We start from the raw sequence: 27755 nt of genomic DNA, 5'->3' as shown, positions 1-27755 counted from the left end.
AAGCCTTCAATCACATAATTTAAGTTCATCAGATGGTAGCAGTGTAACAGCCTCAGCCAAATGACTCCAGTTGTCTTGAATCTAAAACTTTAAGTCCCCCTCCAGCTATCCTCTAGTCCTTCTTTGTCCCCCCACCAATCGTCACTTATCGTCTTTTGTCTCTCTGTCTCTTATCGCGTGGTGCCACAGCAGGAAAAAGGGGCCTGAGGGAGGCCTTGAGTAACAATGACCAGCCGGTTGACCTCTATACTGTGACCTTGAGTTTCCACACCCTGTCCAAAGCAGCAATCATGGAAGGGGAGGGGCTGAGGCCATGGGGGGAAGCTCCAGGCAGGGCAGGGAATGCCATCTATTAAAAATAGATCTTCATTATTCTGAATTTTCCACAAATAGTTTCAAAGAACAAGGCATCATTTCATCTTAATGGCTGGCGTGAATTGTTTTGGGCTGTGTAGTGGAAAAGCGTTGCCTTTTGGCAGCGTGTCCTCAGAAGTGGCCTGCCTTTTTCACCGCTCCACACCACAGGGACCACATATTGGCACATTTCAAACAGGCTATTTTTAAAACCTCTTTTTGTTGTTGTGTGAGTACCTCAGACTTCCGCCTCAGTATATTGACCTTAAAAAACACCTCTGACAGAGATCCAAGTGCTACTTAGTTTCTTGTTTGAGGTTCTGCTTTTCTGGGCAGCGGGCGTCTGATGTGGAATAAAATGCTCAGCCTTTAGATCATGTACATTATCTGTCATCTTGCTTTCAGTCTGCCTTTAAAAGTGGAAGCATATAGTCTATAAAATAGGAACTCAGTAAACTTGCTCTCTTCATGTCTGAGGCTGGCGCCGCAGACAGATGTGCTCTGGTGTGCCAGCCTAAAACTTAGAGCAGACAACGTTGCGATGTGTGAGGGGGGTCAACTCTCTCAGAGTTTGTCACGTTTCATAGCCAAACCTGATCAAAACGCACCAAAACTCTAATGACGAAGATCATAAAGCTTTCCAGTATTTTCTCCAATAAAAAGTTTTTGAAAACAACCAGACAGGAAGCCTTTGTTTGGTAGAGAGAGAGGGGAGATAAAATAGTGAAATAAATAATGGGCTTCTTTATTCAAGGGATCAAATGTTTATGGGCACCGCAGGGTCTCAGACCGATGGTCTTATGCATGTGGTCGCCGAAGGCAACTCTTCATGGTCGATCCTCAGAAGGAGAGAGAGAGCGAGTCGGAGGCTGAATGAATAGCCTGACACTTCGCTTACTCACTCCTCTGTTTCAAAAACAACCCCCACCCACCCGGTTTCAAACACAAGAAGAGGGTGGTGGTGGTGGTGGTTGTGGTGGGGGGGGTGAAAGAGAGAGAGAGAGAAAATGAGAGGAAGAGAGCGAGAGAGAGAGAGAGAGAGAGAGAGAGAGAGATTCCATGCCTATTCTTCTACCCTCTCCCGGCAAAGACCGCCAGCTAGGCAACTATTTTTAGCCTCACCACACACTATTTTTAGACCGCTACCACTTTTTGAGGCATTTATTAGAAAAAGATCACATCAAATGAAAGAGAGCGATGGTGGTGGTTGTTTTGGGGGCTGTGCTTTATCTTGACCTCCTAACAAACTGTTTTTTTTATGTGGTGAGTTCAGTTCATGTTGCCAATCATGTTGAAGTGTGACTTAAAGTGGACACATTTAGAAAAACCATGGACAACTATTTCTCTCTCTTCGTCTTGCTGTGTTTTTTTGCTTTACCGCCCTGTTCTTTGCATTAGAACAAACTGAAACTCTGAGTCCAAGCAGAAGAAGACGGAGACGGGTGTAGACAGGAAAAGGAGGAGGACAAAGGCACGTCTCTGTTGATAGAATGCATGACCGGAGAGATGTTTCACATGCATATAGTATGTGGTAGCTTGTTTTCTTTACACCAACCTTTGAGCTTTTATGTGACTTTGTGAAGGATTTTCAGAGCCAACCATTGTTGTTAACACTGTAAATATAGAGTAGGAACTGAGAGCAGAGTTGTGTGAAAAGTTAGCTTTCACATGTAATTCTCAACTTTATATACTAACAAGCATAGCTTTTTTTTCTTTTTGAATGATGTGCTTAAGCATGTACAACGACTGTCACCAGAATATTTGTTTTAACAAACTGTTATACCGTTAGCTTGCCAATGTCACAAGGTTAATTTACTTAGTCAGTCAAAGCAGCTTCGGACCTTAATCCTCAGCTCCGCAGGAAAAACAAGCCGTGTTGCCGATCTCTTCGTCACTAGTAAACACTGAAGCACTGTGATCGCTGTGACAACCCCGCCCCTTACCTCCACCTCATGTTACAGCACATGTGACCTATCCGAAAAAACCCCAAAGGACTCCACGCAAAATTACTGTGGACAACTCTAAGACAGGAGAAATGACACGGCTCCCTTATTTCTCTTGGATGCTGACACATGTCGAAGTCATACTGGATAAATTAGTGAAGGCTTTCAAGCCGGAGTAATTGAGAGCCATGAGAAGAAGTCATTCAGTGAGCTGATCAACACAGAAAAACTCCTTAAGGCTAATGTTCTCCATGCTGTTTAGAAACCAAATAAGCACATAGAATAGCACACATGCTGGAAAATATTTTCACAAGTGCAAGGCAGAACATGAGCACACTGGAACTTCAGAGAGGGGGATCGCATGCCCTGTTGACTTGCAAGAACATTATGAGAAAGCAGAGGAAAAGGTGTTTGATTTAATAAAGAAGTGCATTTTTGAGGTAAATTAGTCTCCGCACGGTCTAGAATGTGTGGAAATTGCCAGTTGAAGCATTGTGCCAGCCGTGTGTGGTTATTCTACATTCTCCCAGACATACCTGCTTGATTTACTTTCTCTTTATGTTTCTTCATTTACACCGCCCACTCCCCCCTCACTTTCCCCTCTCCCTCCCTCCCTCCCTCCAGTGGACTGTCACTGGGCTGAAATCACACCTGTGCTTCTCACACGTCTCGGCACACGGGTGAAACATACGCAGGGTGAAACATGGTGAGGGAGCTTTGCTGAATCTCATTAGCCAAGCGGGTAGTCATTAACAGAATGACCTTTGGAAATAATTACCAGCCTTCCTCCCACCATCCCTCTTTCCCTCCCTCCTTCTCTCCTCGCACTCATCCATCCCTCGGTCCCTCCCCTTCCCCCTCTCATTCAATAGTTCCTTCTTGGTGAGGACAGACCAAGAAAAAGGGGAGAAGACGAGAGCGGAACGAGCTGAGGATAGGTAGGGAGGAAGATCCCTGCTGCTGCTGTTTAAGATTACAGGGTGAGCTGAACTTTCAGATTAGGTTAATCTGTTGGAAATGGGATTGGCCAACGGCCTTTCCTCTGGCAGGTAGGCAAGCGGGCAGGCAGGCAGGCAGGTCAGCTCAGCACCAAGAGCCATGTGCCATTCCATGTGATACTTGAGCCAATGGCTTCAGAGTGAGGTGTGCTGGCTGAGGTCATCACAATGCCGTCAGCTCTGCAGGGTTCAAGCCAATTGTCACCGTGTATGTACACACGCATACACCCATGCAGTGCAGCCGTCGCGAGCACACGGGCCAAACACATTTTTGAGTGTGTGCATATAAGCACAAAAGATCACTCTGTATACAAATATTATAGCATCCTCGCCTCCTTCGAGCATATCCAGGCAAAGAGGGGATATAGCTTCCTATCTAAGCTCACTTACTAACCCTTTAGTTGTTTCACAAACCTGTGTTCTTTGTTTCAACAGAGGGGAAAACAAACACATTGTGGAACGGGGATTTGGCACAGCCAGAGTGTGTTCTTGGATTTTGGGGCATTCAATCACAGCAAGAACCAGCCAGCACAGCTTAGGTTTAGGCTGCAATCATTGGGAGGGGAAAGAAAGGACTCTTTCATGTGCTATTGCAATTAACACCCCCCCGTACTGGCATTATAAATCACCAATAAGAGCGCAAAGTGATTGTTGTTAAGCAGGAATAAAAAGAGAGGAAAAAGGAGAGATGGATCTATTCTCTTGCCATTTCCCAACACGGCTTCCCGTTTCTCCTCTAATGCCGTTCACATGTCCAGGAAACCGGCCTGGCAGACAGTGACTATAGGAAATCTATCTGCATGTTTGACTGTTTTATCTGGAGCCAGACTCAGAGTGTACTGTAGACCTGCCAGAACGACACACTTGGACATCCATTGATGGAGGATCTGTGTTTGCTTTCATCAAGCTGCGACACACTGGATGAGCTTGGATGTCTCTTTGAACAATTAGCATTAATTAATTGGACGTCCTCACTTGTTTATATGGGGTCGGGGTTAGGTTTATCTAACCCACACCCTCAGATAACGTGTTTTTATTGCGGTCTCTTGGGGGAGTCTCTGCAAGTTTAGATGCCACCGTATCCTACGTGGCGGCACATGTGGTTTGGTATTAAACGGAAGCGTTCAAAACATTAAACACATCCTCAGTTTGTTTCGAAAAGCCACTGTATTCATGGGATTATTATGGGTTTCTGTGTGTCACGCATTGTGAATGTGACAATAATAACTTGTAGTCACTTTGATTAGCAGGGCTTCTTTTGTTTTACAACTTGTGCTCAGAGGAGGGTTGGCTTTGGTTTCTTGGTCTTTTGCTTTCACGGATATTTGTGGAAGTGTCATTCCCAGCTGAGACTGTTTTCAAGTGAGTCATCAAGACCTTCTTTACCACTCCTCTCCCTCTATATAACTCTCTTTCTCTCTCCCTATTTCTGTCTCTCACATACGTACAGCCCTTGACCTGAACATGGATTCAACACAAAGCAAAAAAAATCTTTTCAAACTATGTATGTTCAATTATGAACTGGATTTTTTTTAAAAAAGGAGAAAAACAGAAAAAAGAGTGAGCGAGAGAGAAAAAACCCCTCCAGCCTCTTGTAAACATGCTGTAGCTAGAGAGGCTGTGCAACACTCTCAGTGCCACTCTCTCAACAACGCTAATTATCAACCAAAGACATGCTAATTACATAGAGCTTTATTGCTAATGTAGCAGGCCTCTATGCCAGCCGCCCACACTCTGAGCTCCGCTCCCCTACCTCTGTCTCTCCTCCCACTACACCTTCAGGCAAAGCAGCAACAGAGGGAGAGAGATGCATGCATTTTGTATACTTCTAAAGACGAGAGCTTTCTACGAATTTGAAATTTAACATGTCTCATGTCAGATGTCATATTTAAGGTCTTTCTGTTCCTCTGTGGGGTAACTTTGATTTTTCTCTACACCCTTAAATCCATCCACTCATCTTGTTCTTGACCTCCTCCTCATCATCCTGCCATCTCAACAGGAAGTCCGCTTCGCTCATGCCTCCCCCCAAACTCAACAAACCACCCACGTTCCTGCACCTGTGACGTAGCCTAGCAGCGGCACACAAGGCTCGGCGGGAGAGATCCGACCCCCAGTTCCCCCCCGCTCCCCCCTCCCCCTCCCGCCCATGCTAAACGTGCTAGTGTCAGCCCTGTGGCCAATCGCGTTAGCACGCCGCGGCTAAGGCTGAAGGCCTCTTCAGATCGATTTCTCCCGCTGCGAGTTGCTCAGAGTCCTCCAGGGATCACAGTGTAGGTAGTGCGCCGCAGCACTCTCCCCCACTAGGCTCTTTAGCGTCTTCCCCTGACACGGCTGTTTACACGTTAGCCATCCTCTGTTCTCTAATGGAGACACAGTTAAAGAGAGAGCTTCAAAGCAGGGAGCTCTCGTCACAGGCACTTGCTGAAACATGTGACAGCTCTCTTCATGGGTTGAGCAGGGGCAGGGTAATACACTGACTGCACAGTGGCTGAAGGGCTCTGTGCAAAAAGGATATCAGTGCCTATAGACACACTCATGATATGAGTGGAAGCTAAATGGGTTAATGTAAATGACATAATGCATAGAGGATTATTTTTTATCCCTTCTGATATACTTGGATACGATTAGTTTTCCTTAAACTTGTGGCAAGACTGAAAATAAGCTTTGGGAAGACAGCATATACTGGATGTAACAGCTTTTCTGATTATTTAATGTTTTAGAGTTATACAACATATTATAACTATCACAAAACTGATTTCATGTCTTAGAAAGAATCTTAGTTTAAAAAGTTATAGCCTAAGCCACATTAAAAATTAAAGAAAGGCTCAATGATATGAATTATAGGAGAGGAATAAGAGCACATACATCTTATTGCAAAAAAGAATAAGCTGTTACTCTACATCTAGTGGATTAATCTGTGCCTCTATACACTGACCTTGGTATGCATCCAGTCCATTCTCTTGTTTTCATCATTAAAGGTTAGCCCTATGTTGAGTGCTCTATCCCTTGATGTATGAGCTACATTAACACACTATATATCTGACTGCACCAAATGGAAATGATGATGGAACAACAGCAGTAATGACAAAAGCAAACCACTGCTGAGTTAACAATATCTTGCAAAACATTTATTTATGCTGTTTTTTTAAATTCTGTTTTTTCTAAAAAAAAATGATCTGAGGGAAGAGGTCATTACATAAAAGATGCGAATAATGCGAAGCAAAATCTCTTCTAAAGCAGAAGACGATTGATATAAATGTGTAAATTCAAAAGGTTTGTAGTCAGGTGCATAGTGCCATCTGGAATAGCAGGAGTGTTCCTGGTGGGCCTGACCATGCATGGGCGGGCAACAAGCCCAGCAACACCCATATGAAAAGATAAAAACATGTGCCGTGCTGTTTGATTTCAGTGTTAGACCGGCCAGCCAGCTCTATAGGTACGTGTGGGCTATGGGAATACATTCATTATCATTATTATATCTCCCTGCTCCTCACTTTTCCTTTTGGTCCATTTAAATGCTGAGCTGACAGTGACAGACTTAAAGCGTTGTACATAAATTCAATCTAACAAATTAGCATTATGCTGCCGCTAGGAGGCTGTTGAATTACATGCAGAGCATGCATAAATAATAAAAACAAAGAAGTGCATATGGAGACAACTGGGGTCTTCCGAGCTATCAAAAATATAGATGTTGTTCTCAATGATATTAAACATACTGCAAAAAAATTCCAAGCTTCATTTCTTAATATTTAAAACCATACCAACAGCTTTATGTCTAGTAATTGTTTTCTGTTCAAATTAGGTGAGGTGGTGTGATGGGATGTCTGTGTAACACAAACAATATTTTAATGCTAAATAACAGCCAGACGTGCCAGAAATGTGTACACATTTCATGTAAATGTAAATGTACATTTTTAACACAATACAAGCATAATATTGCTTTAAATGATCCATGAAAGAAGCAGATAAAAGAATAGACTGCATGTGACATTTTCATACAGCTCAAAAACATGATTTATTCAACGTCACCTTGAGGGACAGGTGCGGTTTATTCAGCAAGCATGTTGTGAGTGTAAATGTGTGTGCGCTAGAGAAAGGGATAAACTCTGCATGAATGCATGCATGTCGGTGTGTGTGTGTGTGTGTGTGTGTGTGGCCCACCAGGTTTGTCCGAGCTACAGTGTGGATGTTGCATAACAGGTTCACGTGGAGAGCTTAAGGATCCTGGAGGGTGCCAGCGTCATTTCCTGCTTTATCTACCTGCCTACTGGCTGGCCTGACAGCCCTGTTTAACATCGCCTTGAGCCACACTAGCGACATGTGGCCAAAGCAAGTCCGATCAACATCCTCGTCTAAGAGGCACATCAATGGTGACAAGACACCAAAGGCTGGGGCTGGTGTTTACACACCACAGGGGACAGTCTGAAAAGTCCAGATCAATGATAGGCCACCGCTTTTATGTTACTATATACACGCAACACAAGGAGGGAATTTAAATTATTGTATTTACTTTACATTAATGACAGTGATGGGCTTAAAATATCTGTTTTAAAGTGATTGATATCACTGGGGAAGAGGAGCAATTATTTCTTACACTGTGATAGGTGTGAAGACCAAAAGAAGAAGTAAGGGTTGCTGAATGAGTCACAAATGCCGTAACCATCTGTCCGCTTGTGTTTTTCAGTGTGTTTGCATGAGTGTGTCTGTGTCTATGCATGCGTGTGTGCTCCCCGCGCATGCATGTGCGCCGTCTGTGTTTCTCTGTAACTTACCTCCACAATATCAGAGTTGGTCCTGCTCTCATGGGGCTCGTTGTACTCGGTGTATTTAAGCAGGACCTTGTCCATGTCTGTGCTGGCATACTGGAACAGCTTGTTGGTGCTGTTGAAGATGATGAGGGCAATCTCACAGTCACACAGCACACTCAGCTCATACGCCTTCTTCATCAGGCCAAACTTTCGCTTTGTAAATGTCACCTAGGAAGCAGAAGGAGATAAAGAAATCATGTTTAAATAATGTCTATTCAAGGTCAAGAATGGAAAAAGTAGATGCACACACACAGTCTCACTGTACTTAATCAGCTTTAATCAAAACAACCATTTTTTTTTTTACTTGTAGAAATCATTTAATTATTGCAAAAAAGTCCCCACCCCTCAACACATTCACTTGAAATAGCAATGTGACATAATAACTTTTCCTCTTAAAATGAGCACTTGGAAACCAGCATAACAGAAAGTGAAGTCTGCTGCTGGTTCAACGACGCCTGACAGTAACAGTCCATCCACGATACCAGGAAAAAAGAAAAAAAAAAAGAAGCTGGGCTTACATTTAAGGAACTGAAAACACTGTGTCTCAGACAGATAACGGTAAAGAAGATCACTGCTTGAACATCAAAGCACGCTGAGGTTGATCGTGGAACATGTATCACCTTAAATCGTCCGTTTCGTGTGGCCTGAATGCGGTCGCCGTCTCACTAAACAAAGAAGTGCACATGCCTATAACTATTTTAATTTAAAAAAATAGCTGAGGCATACCATTTTCTCACAGTAATATTCACACACATTTTGGTTGTTGTGTTGCCCAATTAACCGCCTCTCATAACGAATAACAAGCCATTGATATAAATAACGGATGGGTTCCTGCCTGTGCTTGAAGCTGTTTGTGTGTGCTCAAATAGTGACAATGCACTCAACTTAAACCACAAAAAATGGTCTCTAATGGGACCTTTTTTCTCTCTCTCTGTTTGTGGTTGCAAGTGTGTGCGAATGTGTGTGTATGTGTGTGTGTGTGAGGCCCAAGACTGGGACCTTTAATAACACACACATACAAGTGGCCACATTGTCAAAATAGAACAGCCTCTATTCCTCTATTGTTTGGATCAAAACTAGAGCAGTGAAAGTGAGTTAATTCCAGTGAGCTGCACCTGGTTTCTTTTCCAAGCCATGTGTGTAAGCGCCTTGGCTGTATGGGGGAAAAAAAGAGAAAATGTGCCACTGCCAGCTTCCTTCTCCGAGCAACACTGTCTTTTTTTTTTTTAATTCTTTTTTTTAGGGGGGGATTGAACTTTCTTTTATTTTCTTCTGCGACGGTGTGTATTATTTACATTGGAGATCTGTATTGACAAAGGTTTTCACAGACAGGAAATACTGCCAGAACTGTGCCCAGCTGGTAGCTAATGATCTCAGTTTGTTGATTAACTGCATGTTTGTCTATTCTCTTCTGACACTTAAGTGGGCCAAAAAATACAGAATAAAAACCTTCCAACACTCAGTGTAACATGCACTGAATACACTTAATAAGAATATAACTGTGGGCTTTAAACCCCTTACAAAGGAATAGATGAGTGTGGTAGATCAGGGTAATGTATGAATAGATTTGTGGCATAAATCTATCATGCATTGCCCTTCACATTTTCTCTTTACAACTCGAGGTCTGAAAGAGGAGATAGGGTTCGATGGATATTGATAGATAGTTTTGGATTTCCTGAAATCATATCTCCCAGGATGCACCAGGGAAACTGAATATCAAACTATCCCTCACCTCCACCCTGTCTTTTTCTCTTCCTCCCTCTCTACTGAGACTGCAAAACCTCGCATGAACTGATGCATTCTGGACCAGCTTCCCAGACTAAAAGTTTTACAGTGATGCCGTTGCGTCACGCCAAGCTGCGTGTCAGACAACAGAGGCTGAAACCAGAGACACGCCATTCCAAACAAACCAGTGTGTGTAATGTCAGGTTCTGTACCTTGGCACAAACACTCACTTGATTCACCGACGGCGTGAGGCAAACAAAAAAAAAAAAAAAAAAAAAAACCTCCCCTGGGCTCTAAATACCATGCTGACATTTACACACTCATACTGAAATGAGAAAAAAACAAGCCTCATTCTAACGCTGTAAGATCAAAAGGTATCTTGTGACAATAAGATTAATTGTCATATCCAACCCACTCTGAGCTCCACCGTCCAAAACTGAAATGTAAGCACCCTAAAGGGGTCTGTCAGCCTAACAACAGCAGAGCTACCTTACAAATCGTACATGAGAGAGTAAATAAGATGACAGGACTGTAGGACATAAGGTCAGAGCGGACTATTCAGGAACAGGACATGTAGAGTGTTGTCTTCCCCTGGTGTTTTGATGCACGGGGCACCAGGGGCAAACGCAGGACACAGCTAGCTGCCGGCCCAGCTCCGTTATCACCCACTCACTCAGTCACACACTCTGCTGGGGCCATTAATGTTTCAAAAGGTGGCACGTGGCGCACACGGTGGGCTGGGTGTGAGTCCCAGAGGTCCAGAGCTACTAGTCTCAAAGGGGAGGGCCACATACTGGCTGGGACAGCTCACAAACATCGGCACATCCGCACACACACACATACAAACACAGCAGTGTAAGGTAGCAAGAAACTTGGGAGACACTCTACTTATTGTAAATAAGAAAAAGCAAAATCCAATCAAAGTTGTCTTGAGCATCACACTTTAAATGAGGAACTGTGCATGCATTCTCCCACATATTAAAATTCACACATAGACTGACTTTAACAACACCACAGGAAGAGAATGAGTGTGATTATGAAAAGCCTCAACTGACCAAACAATAACACCTACATAAAATATCACACCACACCCACACATCTCGATCTGACACGTACAACCTGCTACCTCTAAATCACTTACAGCCCTAAATACACAGGCATGTATACAGACTAAGTACACACACACACACACACATTCTAAAAGGCAGTCGGCTTGCTCTTAAATGCTGTCTTGACGGTAAATACTGGTGCAAACATCATGTGGGATGTGCTAATATGTACTGTATCTCAGCTATGCAATTTTTATGACGGTGTTCAATTTCACTGCTTCAGGTGACTCTGTCGTGACTTCACGGCCTCACATGATGCCGTCATGTGACCCTTTCAGCCCATTAACGTTCAAGCTGGTGATGTCACCACTTGCCTTGCCTCTGTTCCTCTTGGAACGGCTCTCTCGGCCCACACAGCAGCTGGAGAGAAGTGCGGTGGATCGACTGCTCTGCACTCAGAACAGATGCCATGAATGACACACCTGATCTGCAAATACTTATAGATGGCTGTCCATTTGTGAAAAGGCTATAGCTTGTTTTAATGAAATAATAAAATATTATGAGCATGAAACTAAGGCCAATAAAAGTTGTACTGTGAGCCATTATTTTTAAAATTGTGTAAGTAGTTAAGATGAGTGTGCAAAAATCATTGTTATGTACTGTGTATCCTTTTTTAATCTTATCTCATTTATACTTTTATTTAATTATATACTTTCTTTTCTTTGAATGAGGCCTCTATCTTTGTTGTTAAACCAAAAAAACCATTGTAAACCACCCGTATGTCAGTGTGGGTGTAACTTTTGTTTCCTCAGTCAGTGGGTGCTGTTAGACACACCACTATGTTAATAACACGGAGCATGACGTTACAGCACATTTGCAACTGCGTGTACTGTTGAAAGGCACCAGTGTAAGTGTGCAAGTGTAAACCCCGCTGCCTTTTCACAGTAAATTGGTAACCATGGTGTGAAACCCATCTTCACACACACACACACACACACACACACACACACACACACACACACACACACACACACACACACACACACAGAAAAAAAGTTGTGGACTGTCAGGGAATAATGAGACACACAACTTTCAAACTGTCAATGTGTGCTTCTAGGACAGTCTCTGCGTACTGTCGTGAAGTGGTTAGAGGTTAAATATTCTCAACCCGACACACATTCTTCTATTCTCTCAAAACTCATCCAACACTGTGCATTCTAGCTACAACAAAAACATATTTAAGAATTTCAGCCTGAATGTCTCGAAGTTGCCTTGAATATTTGCTTTTGGAAACTATCAACACAATTTTACAACACCGGCCTAACCTTCTCAGAGATTACTCAATTGTGGAGAAGCTCAAGGAGGGAATAAGATACGGCATACGATTATCCTTCGAAATTTCTTTAGCATAGTGAAGGAGACCCCAAACACACCTTCCTGTCATCCCATATGTAGTTATAGTTATACACACAAATGCCTATATGCACATGCAGTTATCTAGTGTTACTCTCAATTACTTTGGTACACTGTAAGCATCGTGAACATGCACTGTATGGCTGCCTTATTCGTTCAGCCCTATCCTCCTCCACAACCCCATCCCAAGAGAGATTCAGACACACGCACACCCACTGTTAAACAGCTAAATATGTTACCGTCACATTTTCACAGCATAACTTTCTCTTTTGTACATTTGTATTCAACTCATTTTAATTCATTTTTCTGTGCTTATAATTTGGAGAGTCAGCCTTTTTTGTTGGTGCCCCAAACTCTCAGAATGATCATAAACACATTTTTTTTTTTTTTTTACTTGTTTGCAACTGGACTTCATTGTAAATAAGGCCAACCTCAATGGTTCTTCGTGTTTAATTAAAGGTTTGAGGAGATGTGATTGTACTGTATGTATTCTGGCATTGGAAGATGACCAATTAAAAAATGAAATGAAAAAATCAGTTACATCTTCTCTGGTAAAAAAAAAAAAAAAAAAAAAAGTATAAAAACACCCGGGATAAACAGAGGGACAAAAAGAAAGGAGGGACAGTGGACTGATTCTCTGCCACATGGGTGAGAGGGGAGAGAGAAAGAGGGGAGGGAGGAGGACGAGGGAGAAGAGAGGGGGCGGACGCACAGGAAGCACATTTGTATGCATTTCCTCTCATAACAGGAAGAGGCCAGTGGCTTCCCCTTCACAATGGCTTCGCTTCTGCTTCCCACCTCCTGCCTGCTTCCCTGGGGGAGGAGGAGGTGGAGGAAGAGGAGGAGTGGAGAGACGGGCACCAAAAACTGCTGGTTAGCAAACCAAACATGGCCATGCGGGGACACACACACGAGAGCGTGCGCATACACACAAATGTCAGTCAGCCATGGAGCAGCACGATTGGTCTTGAGACAAACACTTATCCCATTGTCAGGGGCCAAGCAGGAAGACACAGGCTTACGCAAAAGGAATAAGAGGAGCCCGAGCCCCGGGCCTGAACTCTGCCTCACAGCCAAAGAAGCTGTTAAGAGGGGCATTACGACAAAAGAGGCTTTGTCCCACCTCTAATATATGCTATGCTCTTCTCTCTCCTCAAAACCCCACTTATCATCCTTTTTCAGTGCGCCTTCATTATACAGTAGGAACAGGAGGCAGCTTACACCAAACGTTACTTAATTCAGTGTCTAAATCGAAAGTGCCCATGTTGAGTAGTTTCAAGCTAACCTGTAGAACTTATTGAGTGGTGTCTTAATTATGCCAATTTCAGTTATAGGTGTCTTAAAATACGAGCCAGTTCAGATTGTTCTCCTTGCTTATAATTACATTTCAGGACAGCACTATAATGGCTGGCCAGGCTCCTTTTCTGCATGCTCCTGTGTATGCTGAAAAACCGCAACTGGAAAAGGATATACCCACTTACTGTAAAAAAATCAGTGGATGTTACATTACTAGGCCCACTTTAGTGGCCGGAATGCCAAAAATAACTTTGTTGTCATTCATTTGAGGCAGATAAAAGCTGTCATTTTATACTTAGAGCACGCTGTTTTCACTTTTCACCGATTTTCACACACACCCAGGATAAAAAGAAACAGAAGCCAATTGTAAAATGATTTTCACATGGACTGTATGTCCCTGTGCATCTAATTGTTTAAGTGATTTCGGCTGCAAGAAGGCCCTATTACCGCTAAAGTCTTATAAGCACAGCTCAGAATTTGCTTAGACTTAGACGGGAAGATTAATCTTGAGATAAGATGTAAATGAGCGCCAGATTTTGAGTCAGTCCATCAAAGTAATTTTTTAAAAAGATTACAAGCAACAACCATCTTTTTATAATCCAATTGTGACGATAAATTTTGAATTCGAAATTTTATAATAATTAAAATACGCCTTTTACTTAATGAGCACTATAATAGACAAAGGAAAGAAAACAGAGGAAGCTACGTAATCCATTAAGACTTTATCGCAAGTGACAATTCGAAAGTAAGGTGAGAGAGCAAAATGAACCATGTGAAGAACATGCGAACGAGAAAGGAAACAAGAAAAAAGTCGAGAAGGCAAAAGAGAATAAAAATGCAGTAGAGAGAAAGTGAGAGCCTCGTGAGCCCTTTTCAGGTGAGGTCTCTCGGTGCTGAACATACGACAGAGGAGGAGTGCCACTCGCTGTGGTAAAAGAAGGAGATGGTAGAAGGTGGGAAACAGGGAATTAGAGGAGGGGTGCAGGGGTGAGTAGCTACCCTGTGGGCCTCATTATTTTCCTGCTGTTAATTTCGCTTGCACATTTTCTCACCCCGGTGCTGTTGATTGGAGAGAAGAATGCTTTGTCGTAGAAACAAAAAGACCCCTTATTTCAGGAGCAGCGCTGCAGTTAAGACGGCGAGGGAAGAGAAGCGACATATGCAGGAAGACATAAAAACATGCTTTTTTTTTTCATCTTCTTCCAGCCAAGTGTGTGTTAGTGTGACTGTTGTTTGTGGGAGTTGGGGGATCCTGTTGTTTTACTTCCTGTCACTGATGACCTGATCCATGTTTAACCTTTGGCCCCGGGTCCCTTTCCCCTTGGAAACCACACAAACACGCACACACATACACACACAAATTAAGCCCTCTGAGTGTACTGGCTGGAGAGGTAACACTAATTAGAGCCAATTGCAGTAAATTAGTCGATCCCCAAGACCGACTCCAGAGAGATACATGTGTTATAGATGTGTACATGTGTTCATGTGTTTACAAGGATGCATTTGTCTATGCGTAAACAAGACACTAAATATACCATCTAAATATGTGTCTAGGTGTATGATCTCAATGCACACACACACACACACACACACACACACACACACACACACACCTGTGCATGTATCTTGTACTGTAAGTGTGTGTGCCTATCTCCGTGTGTGTGCTAGCTGGGGCAAGAGAGTCCGCTCTCTGTGTGCAGCCCATGAGTTTATGGCACAGGGGGCCCTTTCATGTGCCCGAGGCTGGGAGAGGGTCTGAGTGGTCGGGGGGCTTGGAGCCAGGGCTCACACACTGCTGCCCACTGTCCAGAGCTCCGGGCAGCCAGTCAACGCCAGGGAGGCCTGGCCCTTCTGCCCCTGCTCTGGGGAAGTGTTTCTGGGCCTGGGGGTGGCAGCCCAAAGTGGCCGCCCAGAGAGAGCCAGGCCATGTGCCCACTATGATACCGCTGCTGCAGGGAGGGCAAGGGTGGGGAGGCAGGGTAGCCCTGTAGGTGGCAAGGTCGCGTTGACAGCCACACAGAGTGGTGCCACTCCAAAGAGGACTGCAGTATGAAGTGTGTATTCAGACATGTGGAAATATCACAATAACACTGGATCGCTATTTTTGACTGAAAGGGGAATTGCACCATGTTCTGTTATGTAAAACTTTACGAGCTGTTAGATGTTTACATTATGTCAAACAACTCACTATCACTGCTTACTGTATATTTTGTACAAATCATAAATCAAATATTAATCAGTTAATTGTATACCTCAAGACCTCAGAGGAGCTTTAAGAGTCGGAAAACTTTTTAGACATTAAAGAGTGAAAGTATGTAAAGAATGTGAGGTTGAAAGCAACACTATACAAATTCCTCTGGTGTTTATTTGGCTTGGGCTCTGGGACATTCTTCAAAAAGGAAGTGAAAATATGCAAATCCAAAGCTTCCGTTTTTTTTTTTCTTTTTCTTTTAAAGAGAAAATTTAAGTTTCTGTGTCTGTCTCTGTCCCTGTCTTGTGATGTCCGCCTCTGCAAAAAGCAATGATGTCATTTATCTAGGCCGTAGGTTGAATGACACCAAAGGCCATACTCTGCGTGCATGTGGTGTTTTCCACATGACTTCATGACATCATACCGGTAGGAGTTGGAATTGGACTTAAACAAACAACTGGCTAAGTAATCTATCATTTTAGAGATCAAAACAACAAAATCCAGTGATATATTGATTTTCCTTTCCCTGAACCCTCTCTCTCTCCTCTCCTCTCTGCCCTCCTCCTCTCTCTGTAAGTAAAGCCCGGATATCTCAGGCATCGATTCCCCTCAGGTGTCCTTCCTGTCTCCCTCTTTCCCTCCTTATCCGCAGGAGCCGGAGTGCCTGGTGCAACTGGCGGGCCCCGTCTAAGGTGGGATGAGAGAGAAGGGCTGAGATAACAGTAAGGAGGAAGTGTGGGTGCTGCTGCAACACGATAGCTTCGGTCCTCATCTAAAACTCTGTGACCTCCTCCTTGCTCTCTCTCTGTCTCTTTGTCTGCCTGTCTCTCTTTCAATAACAAATACATAAATCAGACTGCAGAGTGTATAGATGTATACTGTCACAATAGCTCTCTGTTTTTTATTCCCATGTTTCTTTCTTACTGGAGATGAGCACGCTGTGTATCACACTGCCCTCTCACTATCCTCTTGTTACATGTAATTACACTCATTGAGATTAGTCATAACAGGGGTAACAATCTGCTTCAATGCCCCCTTCAGTATTGGGAAAATCAATTCCTTGAACCTCTTTATGTCACTATACTCAAGCTGCAAATGACTGTGAGAAAAGGTTGTGGACTGTCACTGAGGATGTCAGACGATAAAGACGTGGCGAAAGCAATGAAGTGGTCCTGTGTTCCGACAAGGTGTGTGTGTGTGTCTTCGTGCGTGTTTGACCTGTGATCCAGAGGCCACGTTAGCAGCGTATGGATCCAATTGGGCTGCCAGGAAGCTGACAAAGTGTCAGTGGTCAGTCGTGCCACAGGAAGTGATCAATTGTGGGCCTCGAGGGCAGTGAGAGAGCTCTGTCTCTGTCTATTTCCGGCCACAGACGGTAGTGTCTGCTTGAATCACGCCTTCCACAATTTATTATGTCTCGCTCAAGTAATGCCAGCTGTTGTTAGAAACTGTCCTGCACGAGTTCCATTTGTCGGATTGTTATTTGACCATTACCACGCGCAGGGACTCTGATTCAAAGATGTATCTCTGTAGGAAAGCTACAGCAGTCTGACTGTTACCGATTTAGCTCATGAAAAATACTGATTCAGTGTTTGTCTCCCAGGCAGCCCTTCATCTCCGCCCTGTTGGCCCAGTGCAGTGTGTCACTTCAGACCATCCCATCACTGTTTGGTTGTTTGTTTATGTTCTCTCCCACCCTGGCTCTCCGGTGCTACCACCCTCTGCCCGGTAATATTCCACTGCCAGTGAGCTAAACTGGGTGGCATGGTGTGAGAGGTTGGGTGTGTGAAGGGTGCTACAGTTGTGTGTAGGCCGCAGCCCTCAGAGCGGGCAGCGATATGCAGAATGGTTTTTGAGAATTACAAATGTTCTCATGCAAATCCTTTTTGGGAAAAACCCTCCTGCTGCCCTCGAGCTGGTTTGTTACATTGAGGGGAAACAAACCTGCCATTATAAGCCAATGGAACTCTTCCACCCAAAGCAATATCCCCACATACACTTCTCTGTTGCCCAGTTCACATATTGCCCAGACTCCCAGAAGACCTTCATTGTTGAGGGCTATGTGGGGTGTTTCTCCTTCCTCCCCCCCTCCACCCCTCCTCTCCCCCACCCTCATACTCATCCATCCTCCCATCCCCTAGGGACTTACCTGTCTGTTGCGTTCATCCATAATCCGCGTGATCTGAATCTTTTTCCTCCCCATCGTCCCCGTCTCTTTCTTTTTCTCCTCTCTCTAAAGAACTTTATGCTTTCTTCACTCTCCTCTGTCTTCTTCTTCTTCTTCTTTCTCTTCAATCTTCTGCTCTTTCTTTATCTGCCTTTTTTCTGCTTTCTATTTGTTCCAATCAACTCAAAGATTCCAGCATCCGTACCTGCAAGAAAGAATGAGGGAGGGGGAGGAGAGGATGAGCATTAAATGAAATGAAATATGGCAAAATACTGAGAGAAAAAAATAATAAAAGTGGCATCATGGCAGCCACAAGGGAGGGTGAAGAAAGACAAAGAATCTGTCAACAATGTTGTGAGAACCGCTGTGTTTTTCACTGTCGATATCATGCAAATCAGTTTTGCATTTTTTTTCCCAGGCACCGACTATGAGAGGAGACAGCGCTGTCAGGATCTCGCTTCGTTCACAGAGAGTTTGACAGTGTTTTGGAAGTGCCGCTAACTTAAACGCTCTAATCACCAACACTGTAACATTACCTCCAGACTGAGAAATACATTTTGTTTCTTCCCACGAACTGCACTGTATTGACAGTGGAACTGCCAGACACAGCTTTTTCTACTCTATCTGCAGCTCATCTCCAAAATGGCAGACGTGAGTTGCAGGATAGAATACAGATGCAAATCCAAGCTCAGTCTTGCCATGTTCTGGTAAAACAAAGCCAAAAAAACAAAAGAATAAAAGAAAAAAAAAGTGCCAAGAGTGATCTTTGGAAAGATGGTGAAAAGATGTTTCTTAGAGACAGAGATCAAATCGATCTACATTCCAACATGAACTTCATCCAGCTGGAGACGTTGCATGTCAATGAGTACATCTGAGGAGCATCTGAATAAATGCACTTGTCCGTTTGCTGGTGTGTGTGTGTGCCCGTGTTTAAGGTGTGGAGGCCAGTAGCTGACGAGCTGGACTGCATGTGCGAACAAGAAAGCTGCGCTCCAAAAAGTTTGCGTGAGTGAGCGACTGTGTGTCCGTGTGTGCATGCATGTGTGTGTGTGTGTGTGTGTGTGTGTGCGCGCGCGAGTGTGCACATGTGTGCGTTCTTGTGAGTTTGGCTAAGCCAGAGCTCCAGTGCATCTCTCCAGAGTGCTAAAGTAGGCCAACCCAATCTATCTCAGGGAGGAGCAGAAGAACTGTTGTTGTGTTTTCTTTTGACAGTAGAGGTGATAACGTCCCTCGTTATGCAAATGAGCATCCCATTATTTAAGCTCAGTGCAATGCAGGGGAGCTGTCAGCGCCGTCACATAAAAAAAAAAAAAATCCTCCATCTACCCTGCCTTTTTTTCTCTACTTTCCCCTTCTTCTCTCTTCTCTCCTTTCTGAACCAGATTTCCGGCACCTGGCAGCACAAGCATCAGACATTGATGTGGAAGACGACACCGCTTCACCAAAAGACATGTCAGTCTCAGTCTCTCTCTCTATCACTCTCTCTCTCTCTTCTCTCACACACCCTTGCTCTCTTCCTCGCTCTCTCATTTCTCTCTTTTGCACACTCCCCACACACATACATGCACATTGTAATGCACTTCCTTTTCCCTTCTTTTTTTTTTTTTTTATCTTCGCCTAACCTGAATCCATGTATTTATTGAGTAACATGCATGAGAAAGCACAAGAAAGCTCCAAACCCCTGAGGTGAGCGCAGCACATTGCTATGCACTTGACCTCTTTGTGCGAGAGAGTAGGACATTGATAATGAAAGCGCGTAATAGGGACATCCAGGGATACTGTGGCTCTTAGTGACAGGCCGAGGCCTGTAGCAGTAGTTCATAACTGTGGATCTTTTTATTTGCAATATAAAATAAAGGCTGAGTACTACCTGCATGATTCCTTCAAGATGTATTCTAGCAGTAGTGTTTAGATGCTGAAGTGGGCCTTCAGAATCAATACACATAACACAGATTAAGAAAATATATTTAGCTTTTAAAGAATAGCATCACATTGGTGATGTTATGTACATTATTCTCTGCCAAAAACTTCCATGACACAAAACTGGAAAACAAAGTGAGACAATACAATATGAACAATGATGAAATGCTTGACAAGAAACTTCCTGAGTTGATGGCTTGGGATACGCCCACTTATGGAAGAAATGAGATACAAACATAAATGCATCATTTGGCAGTTAGGACAACAGCCGGACTGCACCATCATAATAATAACAAGATCTAAAATAACTCTGTGGCAGCTCTGAAGAGGCTATCCAAAACATTTTAGCATTGCTCTGCGCAAACACACCCATCCAAAGACAGAAAAACAAAGAGCTGCCCTCTGGAAGAAAACAAAGAAGGATGTTGTCAGACAAACTAGGATTACAAGCCAACACTAAGGCGCTTGGCACAAGACAGCCAGACAAGGATATCAATCAAGCCGGCGTACCTCAATCACAGGCTGACAGCATCATCCCCTCCCAGTCTTTGTACTCAACACTACCCAGCCCGGGCATCGCTCCAAACAAGGAGGCGTTACCTCGGTGATCCCTGCCTCCTGGCCTCCACCTTCTCCTAGTTCCTCCCACAGCCCACTGAGCAGAGCTGAACCTCTCAATGTCAACAACCACTGGGGCAACACCTTAGGCCTTACGTAACATTAACGCTAAGACTAAGCCCGTGTCCTGAACATTTAATCCCTGCTTTTGGCTCCCAGTACTCGCCAACACTCCCTGAGGTGAGGCTCTGCTGCCGCTTAGCCCCGTGTCGGTGCCTCCCCGCCTCAGCCAACCCCCCCCTTCCCCATCCCTTCTCAATATTGCCTCCTCTACCTCCTCCTACACAACGATGCAAGTTCCCATTCCTCCGTCCCCACTTCTCTCTCCCCCCCCTCGCCATCACCCCCCACTTTTCCTCACACCCGCCCCCGTCCCATATGAGTGCCAAGCAGCTCCTGGATGAGAGCTGAGAACCCACCTCCTCATCGGGCTCCCTTCCCTCTGCTTCCGTCTCCTTCCCTCGTGGTGGATAGAGCATCACTTAACTTAACAGATTACCACTGAATCACTCAATCCAATTTAGCCTCGTGACGCCAAGAGCGGTGAAATGGAGGAAAACTCGGGAAACAAACGCTGCTTGGCGAACATTGTCAAGTGGCACAGGACAGTAATCCTCAGCAGGAATTTTTCGCGGGGGACCGACACTGACACCTGACCTTGAGAGGGCAAATGAGGTGAGAAAGAAACGTGAGGAAAGATGAAGACACACAGAGTGAGACAGAAGAGAGGACTAACAAGCTTGTGTACACTAAGCCAATTTACTAATCCCAAAGTAAGGCATAGGGAAAGAGGGAATGAGTTACAGAGAATGACAAATACACAAAAGAGTTTCTTTATCTTCCGACTAATGTTATGCCTGCATTCACACCGGCCTGGTAACTGGACGGAGGCCGGAGCGGGAGACTGCTAAGGTCAGAGTGCACGCTGGCACCAAGCAGAGAGAAACACAACGGTTGCTCCTCTGCTTGTTTTATATCCTGGGTCCCAACTCTCCACGCTTTGACTTGGAGAGGTGACAATGAAAGAGAAGGAGAACGGAGAGAAGAAAACAGAGAAACAGAGAGAAGAGAGGGGAATGGAGAGAAGCATAAAGAGGGATCTTTTTGAACAGGCACCAGGCCTCTCCAGGGGGAGGGGAAGAGCTGTATCCACGACCCTCCCATCTGTTAAGCAGACGGACGGAGAGAGAGAGGGAGAGAGAGAGGTATGAAGGTTGGGGGAGGATGGGAGAGATGGAGAGGGAGCAGCGATTCAGCACATAGATCTAATGAGCATTCTCTCTCTCTCTGTGTGTCTCAGAAGTGGAGCTGAGAGGACGATGAGAACATATACACTCAGTGCACCACAAGGCTTGATTCTAGGTCGCCTCTCTCCCAAGTGTTTAGTCACTAAAAACTAATATACAGCACATGGCGCTTTTTCACATTCTAATAGACGGTCTGCAGAGTGCTTGTTAATGTGGCTTTGTTATTGAGGACAGGCACTCAAGACGACGCCTCTGAATCAAGGGGGGTGGCAGAAAGAGGAACTTTACCTTGACTCATGCTCAGGACTAATTCGTCACTTTGAAAGACAGCTTCAGAGTTTAGGCTGCGAATGAAGAGAAGGGAAGAGAAATGTTCACAAACTCTAGTTCCAAGAACAAAAGTTGCACACAATTCATCGCAGAGATTTTTTCTGCATTCAGAGAATTGTGACAGAGAATGAAACTAGCACCTCAGTGAACGAAACGCGTGTAGAAATCTGCTGATGCAGATGTTCTCGAATACTAATTCTACGCTTTATGGCAAATTGGGGAAGGTGATTTATCACGACAGGATTGGCGATGTTTTTCCAAGAAACCCCACCTCGGCAGCACAGCCTCGGCTCATGGTACATCTGCAACACATTTGGTAATAGCATATGTCCTGAAGAAAAAAAAAAAAATATATATATATATATAACACCAGTATCCCCTATCCTCCTAGGAAATGTGGATGTGAGGATTTGAAATAACATATTACACTGCAGTAAGTAAACCTTTTAGGAGGTGTATGGTACATTAAATAAACGCTCTCTCTTTTTAAATAAACTCCCATTTCCTTGAAGAGCAAGACGAAAAAAAGCGCTTTAATATGGGTTTTCCAAATACAATCTGAATGTCAGTACACACTCACAGTGCTCCATTTCTGCTTGCGCATTCCTGTCATGTAGAAGATTTTTTTTTATTTCCTCGAGAAAATGTAAGTATTTTGTTCAGATGTGTAGATTTTTGGAGGTTTCTTCTTTTTTGATGCGGCTATATTTGCGGTGTCGCTTTACACGTGGATTTATGTGTGTTTGTGCTTTATTTGGAAATTGTGGTACACAGCACTTTATCTCCTGTCAGGATGGATGGAGATATAGCAGCAGAAATGAGAGGAGGGGAAGGATCAAGCAAAGGAGCGAGTCGATGGCCAGGCAGGATGGGAAGAGAAAAAATGTGTATCAGGTCTCATTGTGCCTCTAATGTCATTACAGGCAGTGACTCCTCTATGTGGCACGCCGCACTACCCATCTGTCAGAGCGAGATAGGCAGGGTGACGAATGGCTATCACTGCTACTTCCCTCAACCCCCACCACCCTCCCCACCCCCCCACTCTAATGTCTGTATCTCTCTCGAGTGCTGAGGGAGAAGAGTGACCTAAACCTGGGCGGTAGCCCACGCGTAGGTGGGCCTCTATGGCTCTGAATCTCAGCAGATATTAGGGCTAATTTAACATGTTAGCGGCTAAAGAGATTAGCAACATGTACATCTGGGGATTAGAGTGATAGCGGTGGATCATCTTATAATGTGTTCTTTCCTTTTTTTTTTTTTTTTTCCCACTGAGCGTTCAGGCTAAACTTGAATTTGAGAGGCTGTAGCGTGTGTGTCTGCGTGTGTGTGTGTGTGTTGGAGGATATGTCTTCACCTGTCTTACTCTATTAGCTCATGATTTAGCTGGATCATTAGTGAGACAGAGACAGTCTCACATGTATTCTATTTTCAATCTCTATGTGCTTTTGAACTGAGACACCTGTCTATTGATGAGGAGGAGAGTGAGCCAATAGCCTGCGCTTGGCACAAGTTTTATACACTCTGCCAAGCTCCCATAAGTGTGATTGACATTGTGGAACAAAGTATATTGTTATAAGTAGCTGCTCAAGTGCTACAACATGAACTCTCAATCTCTTGCCGGTGCCAGTTCAACCAATTTCTCAACTTAAAACTTTACACTTCAACTTTAAACTTAATTGATTTCCATACTAACGAGACTCTGTCAGCACTGTTACCCCTCTTATCCTTCAATCCAACAGCTCTGCCCCAGGGTCTTGGAGGACAGAGAGACAGGAAACACACACGCCACTCAGACATATACAGCTCAGAGGAAGGATGTGACATCAGCAGGCACAGACAATTGAAGGTGCTAAAGGTGCTTCCTTCCCTAAATCATTCTGTTCACAGAGCATGAATTGGGAATCAAAATTCAATCGCCAACAGCAGCAATATGCTTTCTGAAGATGACTACTTACTTTGAGTTATCTAAAACATCACTTTTTTGTCCTAACTTTTTCAACATATTGTGAAAATGCTGACTGGCAAAAATGGGTTGAAAAATTAAATGTACAAAGCACTGTGGAAAGTATTTGTTTATTCTGCCTAAATATAAATTGTATTAACCTTTAAATAAATAAAATATATTGAACTTATATGAAGCATATTTTTGGGTAAATTCTCTGATTCGAGTGGCACAATTTGAGATCTTAATATCAGCAGTAAGAAAAGTAATTTCTTACACTTTTCACTGCCATTATTTCTAAACTTAATTAAATCGCTGCACTGAAATTTAAAATAATTCTTCTGAGTTAAAAACGTGCAAGAAATACAAGCACTAATTCAAGACGTGCCTTAAATTACTTATGATGTTTCAGCTTTTTATGTAAAATGCAAAATTATACAAAACTTTCAAATATTCTATGTATATGAATACGAACTCTCAAATTTCATTTGAGCTTTACTTCCTGTCTGAATGCAGCTCTATTTCACAGATTTTTTTTTTTGCATTTTTAATTTTTTTGTCATGTAAATACAAATATTTTCTGATTGTTAGGTCAAATTTAATTTGCATTTTTAGATCCAGATTGTTTATGAGGAGTTTTGCCAACTGTACTGTGGTGGTGTCAGGTGATAGTGAGTGGGTAGAGATAGAGGTAGAGGAAAACGGAGCCCTGCCCTCAGTTTGGGCAGCTGCACGTCTCACTCAGCACCAGCAAACAGGGGCCTTGGGCCATCAGAGCAGCAATGGAGACAGGTAGCCATCCGTCAGAGCCAGTATGGAGACAGGTGAGAGCCATCTTTCCATAGCCCATTGCTGACTTCCCCAAGGACAAAATGACTTGACACAATGCGTCAACCCCCCCTCTTTGAATGGAGGCCAAGGGCTGTAAAGCCACAGCTGCTAGGCCAACGGCAGACGAGCAAGAGGGCACGCATGAAAGCGATGCGAAGCCAGACAGACGGGGATAGGGAGGAAGAGGAGCTGTCGTGGTTAAAAAGGCATTCCCTGTCAATTGTCGGCAGCTTTGTGTTGTGACAGTGGCTTATAGCCATGAGTGATAAACAAATAAACTTAGAGGGCCGCAATGACAAACTTGCCACACACTTGTGCCAAGCTGGAAAAAATGGTATCAGAGAAAAGGAGAAGAGAAGAAAAAGCAGAAGCATAGGCGAGCCACAATTTGGAGAGGCCCCGGAAAAGGCTGGAATGAATCACTATTTAGTGCGTTCAGTCTTTCCATGGCATGAGCATAAGGAGGGGCAGTGGACGCAGTCAAGTATATACTAGGGACAGAAAAGATGATAGAGAAGAGAAAAAAAACATAATGGATGTGACACAGACCACGATGGAGACAGACCGAAGGTGGGCAGGAGAGAGGTATTGAAATTGTTTTGAAAATGGAAGTGGTGCAGATGGCGATACACACATCTGACGTTTAAACACAAATAACTTTACACTTAAGTTTCATTTTATCAACACATGCCGCAGTGTCTTTCACTTCTTCCTCTCAGTCTCTCTCTCTCTTTCCTATCATTGTTAAAGTCGCTCACAGTGCTCTGCCACAGGTCATGTTTTACAGTGAGTGCAAACCACTGTCTCAATTCACATGATGCCACGAGCACCGCAGGACCCAGGTGTAACCGACTACTGACTCTGAAGGGACAGGAAGAGAAAAAAGAGCACACACACACACATGTGCATGAATGATCACATGCTCACTAGTGTACATGTAGGTGCACCGATAACTCATTCCCTGCTTATCTAGTATGTTCATAAAACAAGCAACAAGAGAAAAAAAAAAAGTAATGAGCAATGAACCAACGCAGTGGAATTGTAGTATAAACCCTTCAATGAGTGTACCCCGCCCCCACAGGAACAGCCGGGAGTCATGTCACTAAGAACACAAAGCACTGACATATTCACCCAATTATGTTCCCTGCCGAGTATGACAATGTCTCAGGATGTTAGCAATGTTCTCCAGTGGGGGGGGAGAAGGGCAGAGAGTGTGTGTATGTGTGTGTCAGGGGTTTAAAACTGAGGCTACATTGCAGTATGGGCCACGCTTACTTATGTTCAAGCACAGCAAACTTCCCAGTAGTCGCGTGCCCCGGCTCCAATGCCCCCCCCCCCCACGCCGCACTGTATCAACACCCGAAATCACGGTTAAGACGAATCGCTGATGATTTCATCACATCCCCCCCCCTCCACCCCTTACTCTTTCTCTTTGCCACAGCATTCTAATCACCCTAATTAAAAGCTTTGTTCATTTAGAAATCTCTGATGACAATTTGTTTCACTCTACCCTACAGCAGTGGTGGCTGTGAAGAGAGGAGAATTAAATTTGATCTTCTGACAGCAATTATTAAATGCTCCCTCCTGGCCTCAATTAAGGCCCGCAGGCTAATGCTAACATGGCTAACCCTCACGCAAACCACGAGTTGCCGGCGCACTTCCTTTTTTTCTTCACCAGCTTCATTTTGTCACCCTTTTCAGCACACTCGTATGTGTGTGTGTGTGCGTGTGTGTGTGTGTGTGTGTGTGCGTGCATGTGCTGGTGCATCCGTGTGTGTCTATCGGCTTGGTGGGTATGGAAATGCAAGCTTGCTTTTGGGCCATTACGTTTTGCATACTTGCTGATGGGAAGAGGCAAATAAAATGATTTCCTTTTTTGGTTTGTTGAAACTTAGTCAGATGGGCAGATCTATGGGGAAGTTGTGGAATTTACTATTTTCCCTTGTCTCGCTTCATCAGCAAATCTGGATTCCAGAATGATACTATTACGTGATTTGATTTTTTTTTTTTTTTTTGAAGTTGTGACCATTACAAACAAATACTGAAGTTGCTGAACATTGGTGAAAAAAGGAAACAGTTAACACTAAAGATCACTGCGTCTCCCTGTCGCTGTGACACTACTGCGTGCCATGGTCGCAGCATGGCTGACAGCGAGAGCCACAGCACTGCTTTGAGTCTATGCACAGCGTGTGGGTAATGTGCAGAGAAGTAGAAGGTTGCACACTTCAACAAGGATGTCCTTCATAGATTCGACCTTCTATTTTTTTTTTTCTTCCTCCGGTCCCTGTGCTCTGCGAGGAAACCGAGTAACCTAGATCGTAGAGTAGGGAGAGAGAGGGACTGTGACAGAGAAAGAGAGAGACAGTGGCAGAGAGAAAGAGCAGCAGTAGGACAGATTGAAGGGAGACAGAGTCAGAATGTGACACCCCACCCAACACAGAGATAGAAAAAAAAACCCTACTAGGATGATGTCAGGTTCACTCCACTTTTTTCTGGTTACCACAAGCTGATTGTGCTGATTATTGCTGAGCATTGTTTCCCTGTTGACGCTGCGCATCATTAAACAGAGACTGTTCCACTGTTAGTGTTTGTTTAAGGAGGGCTGGTATAATGTTTCCAAGCACTTTCTCTTCACCGCAGACACACACACACACACACAATGTAAATTGAGACACAAATTGTATCTATACTTAAGTTCCTGTGCTTTGTTTAAAGTAAAATTTGGGTGCCTTCAAACACAAAGAACGCAAATGAAATCAAAGAGAAATCTGCAGTGAAAAACTTTTCCAATGACAGAATATGTACACGTATCTCACGATTATGGATCTTTTTTGGCACACAGTCTGAGCTACTCTCCCAGCCCTCCCAGAGGAGAGCCGGCGGTGAGGTGCATGAGGCAAACGGTTGTATGGATTGTGGAGGG

General features: G+C 44.0%; 1 protein-coding gene across 7 annotated transcripts in view; it reads right to left on the bottom strand.

The window, feature by feature from the left end:
• The window catches only part of mef2cb (myocyte enhancer factor 2cb), a 69064-nt gene that overhangs the window by 19280 nt on the left and 22029 nt on the right, over positions 1–27755 (bottom strand). For 4 of the 7 annotated variants that reach the window (XM_073467118.1, XM_073467116.1, XM_073467117.1 and 1 more), the window contains 2 exons: positions 17927–18149; positions 8068–8271 (listed from right to left, as the gene is read on the bottom strand). In XM_073467118.1, the coding sequence (XP_073323219.1) occupies positions 8068–8271; positions 17927–17980 (258 nt within the window). In that variant the 5' untranslated portion in view covers positions 17981–18149. Of the gene's footprint in view, positions 1–8067; positions 8272–17926; positions 18150–27755 lie in introns of those variants that run through there. The other 3 variants (XM_073467114.1, XM_073467119.1, XM_073467120.1) reach the window with 1 other exon arrangement.

The sequence above is a fragment of the Pagrus major genome, chromosome 5 (assembly GCF_040436345.1).
Source record: "Pagrus major chromosome 5, Pma_NU_1.0".
In the NCBI taxonomy this organism is placed as follows: Eukaryota; Metazoa; Chordata; class Actinopteri; order Spariformes; family Sparidae; genus Pagrus; species Pagrus major.
This window is presented reverse-complemented; position numbering and strand designations above follow the sequence as displayed.